Source organism: Caenorhabditis remanei, chromosome IV (assembly GCF_010183535.1).
Source record: "Caenorhabditis remanei strain PX506 chromosome IV, whole genome shotgun sequence".
NCBI classification, from domain to species: Eukaryota; Metazoa; Nematoda; class Chromadorea; order Rhabditida; family Rhabditidae; genus Caenorhabditis; species Caenorhabditis remanei.
Window position 1 is genome coordinate 9,154,191 of NC_071331.1, and position 12,650 is coordinate 9,166,840.

Consider the following 12,650-nt stretch of genomic DNA (forward strand, 5'->3'; position numbering starts at 1 on the left):
GTTACAACTTTTCTAAAAATTCGACTGTTTTGTCCATCAGAAGTGATTCACGTAGAATAAAAACTAATTGTCTTTTTTCTTCCAACTAATTGTCTTTTTTTTTGAAAATGAAGAGAGCTCTTCACTCAAATCTTTCAAAACCAGAATTGCGTTTCATATTGGAATGATCCAAAATATTTTGTTTCAGGTAGTTCAAAGGTTTTGTTTTATAATTGTAAAATCGAGAATCTTCAGAGAAAATGAATTTTCACTCCATCACTGTTTCACTTTCCCCTTGAATTCCATTATTCCGTTTTTAAAACACTCAAATATCATTTCCTCCCTTTTTTCTACCATAATCCCTCTCACCTCATTTCGTGGCTCCAATGGTCCCCACTTCCTAATCAACCTGAAAATGAAGACCTCTCTACTCCTTTCCCTCTTATTATCCCTCCTACTGGTCCACAAATCATCTGGTGGGGAACTAGTCGACGTTCAATTACAGGAACTTCGACTCGGACAGTAAGTACTTTTTTCCATTGTTTCTGTTCAATTGACGCCCTACTTTCTAGCGAGATTTGATTGGTTTTGGTTTTTAGAAGGAGGAGTGACATCCTCTTGAATCCTAGAGGCGAAAGTGGCGTTTTTTCAACTTTGAACCAATTTTTTGGGTCATTGAGAATGCTCATTCAAGTGGGGAATTCAATTTTGAAGGCAAAACAAGCATTAAAATGTAGTAAGCATTAAAAAGTATGAAGCATTAAAATGTAGCAAAATCTAAAAAATTTATGAAAGCATCGAAACATATTTTCAATTTTTCGACAGTTTCAGTATGAAGTTAAAAATTTGTTATCAGTCCTAGTACTTGTTGCAGATAATGATTTTCCTGTATTGTCAAAAACGCGCCTTGGGTATACAGTAGCGAGCATAAGTGAGCACCCCTTCATACTTTTATGTGTAACTCTGCTGAATCGTGTCCATTTTGCAAAAACTTTTTTTTGAAAGATAGCCAAAGTATTCAGCATTAGGAAAATATGTTTTTTGAAAAATTTCCATCACTGATTTTTTTGATAATCGATTTTTCCTGATCTTGATTTGAAAATCCGAAAAAAAACTTTTTATTTTTCTCTTGGAGTTATTGAGTTTTTTGTTTCAAAATGTTGGAAACAATCTAAATAAGCAAAAAATTATGTTGAATCAGTTTCCTTAACTCTGACCATCGTGCTAGAGCTCCAGAAGTCAAAAGTAGTGGTCACGGGAAAATCTTCATAACTCATCAAAAAATGCTCCAAATCTGTCGAAACATGTACCAAAAAACGTGTCTTGAGTTTTTCTACAAAAAAACATCAAAAAGATTTAATTTTGGAAAAACTAATTTTTATAATTTTTTTTCACTCAAAAATTATTTTATACTCATTTTTTCTCCATTTCCCGATATTTTCTGGCTATAAAACAATAAAATAATACAGATATGTGTTTTATTATAAGTGATAAAGCATTTTGTATCCCGTTTTTGAGAAGTATGCTCGCTTTATAATCAGAAAATAACGGAAATTGAGAAAAAATGAGAATAAAATAATTTTTGAGTGAAAAAAATTATAAAAATTATTTTTTCGTTTGTTTGTAGGAAAACTTAAGACACGTCTTTTGGTACATGTTTCGACAGATTTGGAGCATTTTTTGATGAGTTATGATGATTTTCCCGGACGCAGTACTTTTGACTTCTGGAGCTGTAGCACGATGGTCAGAGTTAAGGAAACTGATTCAACATAATTTTTTGTTTATTTAGACGGTTTTCAACATTTTGAAACAAAAAACTCAATAACTCCAAGAGAAAAATAAAAAGTTTTTTTCGGATTTTCAAATCAAGATCAGGAAAAATCGATTATCAAAAAAATTAGTGATGGAAATTTTTCAAAAAACATATTTTCCTAATGCTGAATACTTTGGCTATCTTTCAAAAAAAAGCTTTTAAAAATGGACACGAATTATTTTTGAAAATACGTGTCTGCAGTTTCAAATTGCGCTCGAATTGATCTCCATTCTGACTTCATGATGGAAAATTAATTATTGAGATGAGGAACTTTTGAAACTGATTTACAGAAGTGTTCGGAACAGTATATTTTTGGTAGAATGAAAGGAGAATCCTTAATTTAGAAATCCCGTATTTTATAACGGCATTCAAAACAGTGAGTTTTGCGGTTTCAGTATCTGGATAAAAACCGTATAGTAACCATTTTAAATTGATTCAAGTCCCGCGGACAGATACTATCACTAGATACAATTTTTTTAAACCCTGTACAGACGTTAATGGAATTAATGGAACAATACATTTGTTACACTTTTCTTGTCATGGTGAAACAGAGCAACTGCTGAAAATGATTTTCAAAAATTCGTGCCTACAGTTTCAAACTGTGTTCCAGTTGATCTCATTTAATGGTGCTGAATTTGAATGAGTGAGGGACCTTGTGGTAAGCGAAGTTAATGAGAAGTAGAACTTTGAGAAGTGATTTTGAGAAATATTAAGAACATAATAGTTTCAAATAGAGGAAGTGAGTTTATCTTAAATTTAGAAATCCTGAATTTTGATACTCCGAATTTCATATAGGCATTCAGAAACCGTGAATTTTGCGGTTTCAATATCTGGGTAATAACGTATTGCAACCATTTTAAAGTAATTAGTGACCTTGTTGCTGACGATAATTGGAAAACCCATTACAGACAACATTGGGAATTTAGAAAGGGAATTGAAATCATTAAAGCTTATGAAACTATTTAAAAACAATAATTTAAAGGATACAAAATATATCGACCGATACATAGAATACTACTAAATTTTTCTTGGTTTGACAAAACAGAAGAACTGATAACAAAGACAAAACCGATTGAAAGAATACCAAACAGTGTCTAAACGCGTTTGAATACATAGATTTGTATTTTGATTGAATGGTGACGGATATTTCAATAGAAATCAAAAATCGAATTTCAGAAGTTTTCAGTTTCACAAATCTTCTAAAAAACAACTGATGTAAGGGTAGTTTAGTTTCAGGTAGTTGCGTCGCCCATTTTGACGGTGTTTCAATAACTTCAAATTGACCTCAACACTGAAAAATGTTCAGTTGAAGAACCAAATAAAGAGATATCAAAACTGTAGAGAATCCGAATCCACGCCTAAAAATTGGTGGCTTTGAGTAATTTCTTGTTTTGCAAACGAAAAAACTATTTCAAGCTGTTGTTAAGTAAAAAAAAGAAGTAAGTCTGATGGGATTTCTATATACTACCAGCCGAGTGTCCTCTTCTTCTTGATATCTGCGTTCAGAAACAGTGAATTTTTCTGTTTTAATATCTGGTTAATAACGTGCAGTAACGATTTTAACTTGATTCATCAGCTCATACACAGTGAAAAAATTCAGTATTGGCAATAATGGAAATTTAGACTGGAAAAGCTTTTGGTTCTATCAAAAAGCAGAAAGGATCAGGCACTATCACCCGATACATTTTTAAACACTGTTCTCGACATGGTGAAACAGAACAACAGCTGAAAATGATTTTATAAAACACGTGTCTACAGTTTCCATTCTGATTTAATGGTAACAAACTGAGTTTTTGTAGAAATTGGAAGTAAATTTTCAAAATTTTTCTGTTTTGCAAATCTTGTAGAACTTTGTTTTCAAAAATCGTAGTTGCGGAACCTTACTAAAAAAATGTTGAAACTGTAGTGAATCCCAAAACACCATTAAACTGGAGACTCTGAGTAACTTCTTGTTTTGCTAACGAAAAAAAAAACGGTTTCAGAAAACGGAACAAGTTTTTGTTGAGTAAGACAAGAAAAAATTATGTCTGATACGATTTCCAATGCGGATATTTTTCTGTTTCCCTCAATCGTTATACTGACTCTATTCAAGTGAATCATTATTATCATAATCATTTAACAAGCTATTACCAGCCGAGTGTCTTCTTTCTTGACACCAACACAACATACGGTTTCCTGCTGTTTGTCCCCTCCCCTCCTTTCCCTTATTTTGACATGTTTGTGTTGAAAGGCATAATGTAATACGATGCGCGCATCTTGATTACCCATTGCTTTTGTCGCCCTCCCAGACAAGAAGCAGGTGCTCCGTGGGATCATGAGCTCTTCTTAGATTTCTCTCTGATGCAATGTGTTTGTTCTATTGGAGTAGCGGGTGGTAATGAAATGACAACTTTTGATTGACCTACCCATATGTTAGAGGGGGAGACTGATTTATGGTCTCACATTCCAAAATAGAATACTTTTTGGGATTTTCTTTTGGAAAACAGGGAAAAGGGGGCTTATGATAGTTCTTCTCGAAACAAAACGGAAGCGAAGATGGAGGAGTTTATGATCCATTCGACGTACTACTTGTCAGAAAACTCTCTCCTTTTTTGACAAGCACATAATGAGGGTGAGAGGAAGAGAGAGGTATTTAATGATTTCCTGTGAAAGAAGTGCTCCTTCTGTTCTCTTTTTTCTCTCATCTGGGACACTTTTGACACGGAGAGAGGAAGGGGGCTGTTAACTTGAAAGATGGGATGATGATGTGGAAAATTGGAGAGAGGGAACAATAGGATGGATGGGGAATAATTCATTGGAAAGGGGAGAGAAGTGGAAAAAAAACGTTTTGGTTTTTGTTTTTGCGGAATTTTATTCTGTTTTGGGAGGTGTTACAACAGTTCAACAGATGGAATTGAAGTAAATGGAACAGATCATACTAAATCTCATGCGAGAAACAGTGCCTTTTTTTCATAAAAGACACATAGGATCCATCAACAAATATGTGAGCTATTGAAGCAACGTTTAGAAAAATCTGTTTCAAAGGGTCTGTAAAATTTCTAACTGCAAGATGCTCGTATTGCGCATTGAGCACACTGGATTTTCTCAAATGTAAAACTCTGTGTCAAACTTTGATTTAAAGAATGGTGCTCTCGAAACAGTATTTTTCAAACTTTTTTGTCGCCATCCCGATTGATTAGGTACCCCAACATGAGAAACCATCGATTTCGGAGCGATTTTTCTCGCAGCAGATTTGCTTTCTTTCTCACAAGGGAACCTTTTAAGTGGGAGTTAACGCCAGCAAAAACGCCCTATACAGGGTGAAAGAGCATGTTTGAAAACCTATAAATCAACTTTCAAAAGTTGCTTACGTGACCTGTAAGTGGCTGAAATCTCGACCTGAAAATCGACCAATTTTACCATTGATTTATTGTATCTCCTACCACGTTTATAAAGACTTCGGCGGCAGTATAAAAATGTGTTCGAGTGGCGCAGGTGGTTAGCGCCTAGGAGGAGAACAATTTTGCGCTGGTTCGATCCCCTCTACTGTTTTTTTGTTTGATTTGTTTTTTTTTTCCTTTTTTCAATGTTTTTTTTGGCAGTTAAATATCATTATAGTTTTTCGGATCCCACCTCGCGACACCTACCAACCGGCAGATCTTTCTTAAAATCAACAGTTAAAAGGAACTCTGAAAAGAATCACGTTGATGGTGGGATCCGAAAAACTATAATGATATTTAACTGCCAAAAAAAACATTGAAAAAAGGAAAAAAACAAATCAAACAAAAAAAACAGTAGAGGGGATCGAACCAGCGCAAAATTGTTCTCCTCCTAGGCGCTAACCACCTGCGCCACTCGAACACATTTTCATACTGCCGCCGAAGTCTTTATAAACGTGGTAGGAGATACAATAAATCAATGGTAAAATTGGTCGATTTTCAGGTCGAGATTTCAGCCACTTACAGGTCACGTAAGCAACTTTTGAAAGTTGATTTATAGGTTTTCAAACATGCTCTTTCACCCTGTATAGGTCGTTTTCGCTGGCGTTAACTCCCACTTAAAAGGTTCCCTTGTCAGTTAACTTGAAAGATGGGATGATAATGTGGAAAATTGGAGACAGAGAGAACAATAGAATGGATGGGGAATATTTCAATGAAGAGGGGAGAGAGGTGAAAAAAAAACATTTTGGTTTTTGTTCTTGCGGAATTTCCTTCTGTTTTGGGAAGTGTTGCAGAGTTCAGGAATTGAAATAGCGGTGGAATGGAAAAAATATTTGTATTCATACTACATTAAATGCGAGAAACAGTTTTTCCTTTTCATAAAAAGTGACTTCAAGAGTAGGATTTTTCATCAAAGGCACATAGGATTCATCAAGAAATATGTGTGAGCTATTGAAGCAACGTTTAAAAAAATCTGTTTCAAATTGTCTGTAAAGTTGCAAGATGCTAACTGCAAGATGCTTTTTTTGGGATTGCCTGAATTTCAGTTTCTCGTTAATAATTTGAGAATTTTCAAAAGGTTTTATAATGATTATTACAAATATACAGGAAGTTGTAGATTTAGTAACCAAAGATTTTCTCAAGTGTAAAACTCCGTGTCAAAATTTGATTAGAAGAATGACTCTCTCGAAACAGTTTCATTCAAACTTTTTTGTCGCCATCCTGGTTGATTAGGTACCCCATCATGAAAAATCATCGATTTCGGTGTCATTTTTCAAGGTACAGTGAGAATATATGTTTTTTTTTCTTAATGAAAATCAAAGGAAACATAACTTTTCTTACAGTGAAAGTTTTTGAAAACGGAAACAACTTTTTGACTTGTTGAACCTGAGCTGGGATAAAATTTGACATATTTTGGAAAAAAAATCTGTTTCTCAGGGTTTGTAAAGTTGCAAGATGCTAACTGTAAGCAAAATAGTTTTATAATGGTAATTGATTAAACGTTTTGTCATCTTACGTTAGTAAAAAAAAACTGATAACCAATTTGTTCAACGCCAAAAGCGTAAATAGAATCATGATTTCAGACATTGGATACATTTCTGAAAAAAAAAATTATCGCATAAATTGAACATGAGGAACAAATGTAGGTACATGATTTGATGGTTTTGACAACGTTTTGGCTTTGAATGACAACGAATGACAACATTTTGTCTTTTTGTATTTGCGGAGTTCATATGGGGCTATTAACAAAAAAAAATATAGCGGAAAAAATATGTGAGGTGTATGGAACAGAGAATATTTGTTTCGAATACATACGTTGTTCCGTTTGCACACATTTTAGAATCTGAAAAACTTCAGTTTCGTGATGATATTTTAAGAATAAGAAAAAAATTTTATAGCAATGCGCGAAGATGACGCGATTGAATTATCCACCATCCACTTGCTTTTTTACCAATTTCCAAAATATCAGATTTCCAAGAACTATTGAACTAGTTAGAAAAAGTCTCGTAATTTAACGCCGGTGAAACATATTTTAATTTTTTTTTGTTGAAAAAATCGTGATGATTGGTGCCAGAAGTGCAAAGGAACCTCATCACTTTTCGCACAGCCTCTTTTAAAATACTAAATGTTATGAAAATTGAATTTTCTCAACAAAAAATGAATGTAATTATTAAACTTATCTCCTGAAATTCATGCCGGGTATCAAAGTTCATTGTTTTGATATTCACTCTAGTGCACATTTTTGACCAGACTTGTCACGGGCCGGACCGGGTTTTTGAAATTTTTTTGAACTTTTTTTTGGGAAAAGTATAGTTTTTGACCAAAACTTTGAAATTGAATCAAAATGTGAATATTTATGATAATTTTAGCATTTTCACTCAATTTTTTCGAAATTTTTCAAAAACTTTTAGTAAAAAATGGGTACCCATTTTTGAATCCGGCCCGGCCCGGCAAGCCCCGATTTTTGACAAGTCTGTTTTTGACAAACCCATGAGAAATCATGTTATTGAAACAGTAGTATTTTCAGTCGACATATCCGAGAATTTATTCTGTTCTAAACCCAACTTTTGAACCTAAATCCAAACGAGTATTCGTTGATACAAGAATTCGGTAAACAATAAACAAACAAACATAACAGTTTTATAATGGTGATCAACTGAATCGACTTGTTCCCTTAGTAACACAAACTGATAACCAATTTGCTCAGCACCAAAATTTGAAATAGAATCATGACTTCAGAGATTTCGCCAAGAGATGAATTGAAGATGGGAAACTAATGTACATGATTTGATGATTTTGAAACTGTTTTTTATTTTTTCTTTTTCAAGTTTTTTTGTAGCAAACCTGCTAGACTAGGCACCTAAAACATGAAAAATTATCAGTTTCGGTTCAGTAATTTTAGTCTTCATTATTGTTGAAAAATCCATTGCAGATTTTTGACAAACCCATAGAAGGGAGAATAACAACGAATCAGTTGTTGTATTTGCGGATTTCATTTCTAGAGATGTTGCAGAGGAGATACATTGCAGATTAAAAACATTTCACCTGGAAATATAAGTGAGACGCGAGGAGCAGGGAAAATTTTATTTGCAATTCATAAGTTATTTCGTTTGAAAACATTTTAGATTCCGAAAAATTGCAGTTTCGCCATGATATTTTGAGAATGAGAAAAGAGTTTTAAACCAATAAGCGAGTTGGTTTGCCAATTGAATAATTCACCATTAACTTGCTTTTTACAAATCCACAGAAAATCAGATTACCGATGCCATGAACCTATCAATCAGAAACGATTAATTAAAAAGTAAGAAATATTTTCGTAATTGGTGAAACATATTTTCATTATATTTTTTGTTGTCTTCTTTTTGTTGAGAAAACCGTGATAATTATTGCCAGAAGTGTGAAAAAAACCGCATCATTTTTTGCGCAGCTTCTTTAAAAAAACACCAAAAATCATAAATGTTTTTCAATTTATCTTCTTGAATAATGGGTCAAAACTCAATATAAAATGTCATATATTGATGACGATCTAGTGCAGATTTTTGACAAACCCATAAATAATCAGATTATTGAAACAGTAGTATTTTTAATCTACATATTCGAAAATTTTATTCTGTTCTAAACCGAACTTTTAAACCAAACTTCCAAACGACTATTCGCCTTTTAGAAGAAATTTAGGGTAACAATAAACAAACAAATGATATAATGTAACAACTACGCCATAACCTCTAGCCTCCTTCTCCTCTCTTTTCAACAATGTGCTAGATAGTAGTGGTCAAATGCCCAGTACTTATGGAAAAACAAACAAATATAATAGGGGGAATAGATATATATGCATAATATTGGTTTTATTTTGTTGTCTATTGTTAGTTACGGTGCAAACACAAAGTATTACGTGGTGTCTACGCGGGGAACGAACAACTTTTGGATTTTCAGAAAAAATGTGTGTCCACACGAGGAAGTGGAGATCGCTCAGAGAATTTTCGGCGATATCGCCGACCGAATCGGCGCGCGCGCCGAAGTGAGGCCGGTGGTCGCCGGCGCTCCGGCCGATTTACCCGGCGAAAGCGCCGAATCAAGCGGCGCTAGCGCCGAATTTAGAAGTGGCGTTAACGCCGATTCTAGGCCGCTGTCCCTTCCTTCCCCCCTCGGTTCCTGATCAGGTTATCGATTTTTGAATAATAATATTTATTAAAAAACCAATTTAACAACAATAATGATGTGTAACAAATCGGAGTAACAAACTAGGATTGATTTCGGGCCCTCCTCATTTCCTTATTCGTTCCGCTCATCGAAGTGATTGTCTTCCTCATCTACAGTGTAGCTCAATTCCATCGAAGTTGATGACGTCTTCTTATGAGCAGGTCCCGACATGACGCGTTTCGAACTTCCTCGCTGAAAAAAAAAGTCTAAATTATAGAAAAATTTGGGAGATGATTACCTTTCTGAAATGAAAGTTTCCACTGCCAGGGGATGGGTCTGCCGTCTTCTTGTTTTCCAGAACAGTTCTCAATGTCGTCCTTTTCTAAAATTTCCGACTACAGCTTCTCAATTTTCTTACTGTAAATATCACTTACCTAGTGTTTGACTTCTTTTTTGTCGTTTATACATCTCGAATCAGTAAATAATTAGAAAGTAGAGTTAAAATATGAAAATTTAAAAAAATACTCAACAAATAATGAGTCAACATGGATCTGCGCAAGCAAACATTCCAAGGTCCGGCCAACGAACGGCATAAACGCCGTTTCCTGGCCGCAGCTGCGCCCTTCCCTGGCCGCCTCCTGTCCGCCCGGCGCGATTGCGGCGCTTTCGCCGATCTGAAACTTCTTGCTTCCTAATCCTGCGCCGTTTGTTAATCATTCGGCGAAAGCGCCATAACAGGCGGCATTAATGCCATTTTCAGCGGCGCTTACGCCGTTTTGACCGGCATAAACGCCATTTCGGCGGCGCACGCGCCGATCCTACGCCAAAAATTCTCTGAGTCGTGACGCTGAAAGATCCATGTGTCCACGCATACACAAAATATGTGAGAAGTCGAAAACCGGGATGCAATAAGTTCCAGAGCTGTGCGGTGAGACAACTCAAGTGAGTTTTTTGTGTCGTTTTTCTTGGATTACATGAAGTCTATGAAACGGCAGAAAAATTTTACCTCTCAAAACGGGTTTTGTTTGGTGTGCTTGTGTCGTACAACAGTTTGGTTTGCAATACTTTCCTGTCATAAAAAAACATCTTAAAATTGTTGAAAGCAATCAGGTTGACACTTGAATATATGTAACGTTCCAACATTGAGTTTGGTAGAAGAATTCATTGAAGTAATTGATAGATCCAGCTTTTCGAATGTACTCTTTCATTGTGACTCTTTCAGTTCACAAACAAATCTATTATTATTCTTTGGAAAAATTCCGAGGTTAGATCAGTTTTGAAAAAAACAGAAGTAGCATCGGCGAAAATAGTTTCAAGTGAAAAACGAGAAAGTATGTATGGTGTGGCGAGACGAATTGGGAATCGATTTTTGTAGAATATGCAGATTAATTCTCGAGCTGTATTTTGTAGTTGACAACTTTGCTTCTTGGGAGTTTCCTTTGAGGTTTTAGGCAAAATAACCTTGAAAATTTCACATTTTGAACTGAATGACTACATCAATAACCCACAGTTCTCTGAAGATTTTAAGTTTTAAAACAATAAAATTACTGTTTTTATCCTTTTATATTTTTGAGGTATTTTGGAAGCAGCAGTTCCACTATGCTAACTTTTGGCGATATATTTTTTGGAAAGTGTCCATTCAAAAAAGTAGTCCACTACATAAGTAACGCTTTTATTTTGAACTTCCTATTCTGTAAAAAGTGAAACTATGAAACAATAGGTGATTCCACAACACACCCTCATAATTCAAAGTTCTCAACTGAAAAAATGTATCGTTTTTGCTGATACCGTAGTCCAAGAAACATGAAATTGATATATTTGAGTCTGCCCGTTCTGAAAAGTTTTGCCATTTCAAAAGTCCTATGTCCTTCTCTAGTTTGTTAAAAAAAACCTACTAGTACTTGAAAGTGAAAAATTGAATTCGGTATTGCTGTTCCAAAACTATCTCACAGTTATAAAAGTAGGGGAACAGTAATCTGAAGATGGCATAATCCCATTATTCACTATCCGCCGACATACGCGCGCGATAGCCCTCAACCTCACCTAACAAGATTAGCCCATTCCTCCTTCACACCATTCTTTATCTCGTGTCGACTCAATGAACGATTGTGTCCATGACACCTATAATTATTGCGCAACCACCCATCCTTCTATATTCCAGGACAATCTACTTTCACACCTACAAAAAAGTCAACCGCACTCGACGTCATACTATTGCAGAATGCTGTCCAGGATGGGTGCATCGACCAGGAGAAGCTGGTTGTCAACGAGGTGACATCTGGGGAATCAGATGAGAGAGAGAGAGCATGATTATGTTAATAGGGTTAAATAGGGTTTAATCTGTTGGATAGATTGAGAGAGAAGGGATGACAATTGTTCATTTGTTTTATTACCCTTTTGAAGTGGCGGGGAATGAGGCAAACGGAGATAGTTAAATAAATCGGTGGGCATAGGTCACGCGACCAGTTTAAGAAAAAAGCTTTTACTGTTTCAAAAACATGATGTAATTGTACTGAATGGCTAAGGTTTTTGCTGCTGACTTGACTACGCTCCTATAAATTTTGCTAAATTTGGAAAAGGTACTGATTTCCAATAGCTGTTTCAAATTCTCAACTTACTGCTTCAATTAGACATCAAGTGTGATTATATTCATGGTTATAAATAATAAAAATCCCTCTGACAAATGTGAAATCCAAAAAAAAAAAATTAATTCGGTTCGTCATGAAATTTCATGTTTTGAAGTTAGGAAACAATTGTTTTTGTTCAAAACTTTCAAATTTCTCTGCCAAAGTTATTTATTTCAAAAAACATTTGTGAACCGTCTAGGACATCAACAATGAGATCATTAACCGTTCTTTTCGAAAGTTAACTTACTTTCAGTTCGGTGTTTTCAGAAATTTACAGCTGAAAATGTATAAACTTGCAAAAAGAAAATGCATTTTTTTTCCCAAAATCCGCTTAAAAAATGGGTACATTCATAAAATAATTCAATTTTGCCAGAAAGCATTCAAAAAATGATAAAACTGTCCCCTAAGAAAAAAATGACCGTGTTTAAAACGAGGTGAAGGGAAGGGAGTGACATTTTGGAAACTATTGCGAAGTGTAGAAATGAGGGTTCTTCTGTTAAATCTGAACCAAATTTTGAGAGCGCATAACTCGGAGCTGAGTGTCAGACGGATTCTATAACTTAGTGGCAACTCTATTGGAGTCGTCTTTGACCGGGTTCCGTTGTACAAGTTTTTTGAAACATAAAATCGCCGGTTTACCCGATTTTTCACAGTTTCGAAACAGTAACGTTG

General features: G+C 35.0%; 1 protein-coding gene across 1 annotated transcript; it reads right to left on the reverse strand.

Moving 5' to 3' along the window:
• Positions 1-9,483: 9,483 nt before the first annotated feature.
• Positions 9,484-11,594, reverse strand: GCK72_013029 (uncharacterized protein; the record flags this gene model as incomplete). The annotated part of the gene is made up of 3 exons (XM_053729588.1): positions 9,484-9,603; positions 9,650-9,733; positions 11,535-11,594. 3 exons carry the CDS (start codon positions 11,592-11,594, stop codon positions 9,484-9,486), a joined length of 264 nt encoding a protein of 87 aa, XP_053584360.1.
• Positions 11,595-12,650: the final 1,056 nt, after the last annotated feature.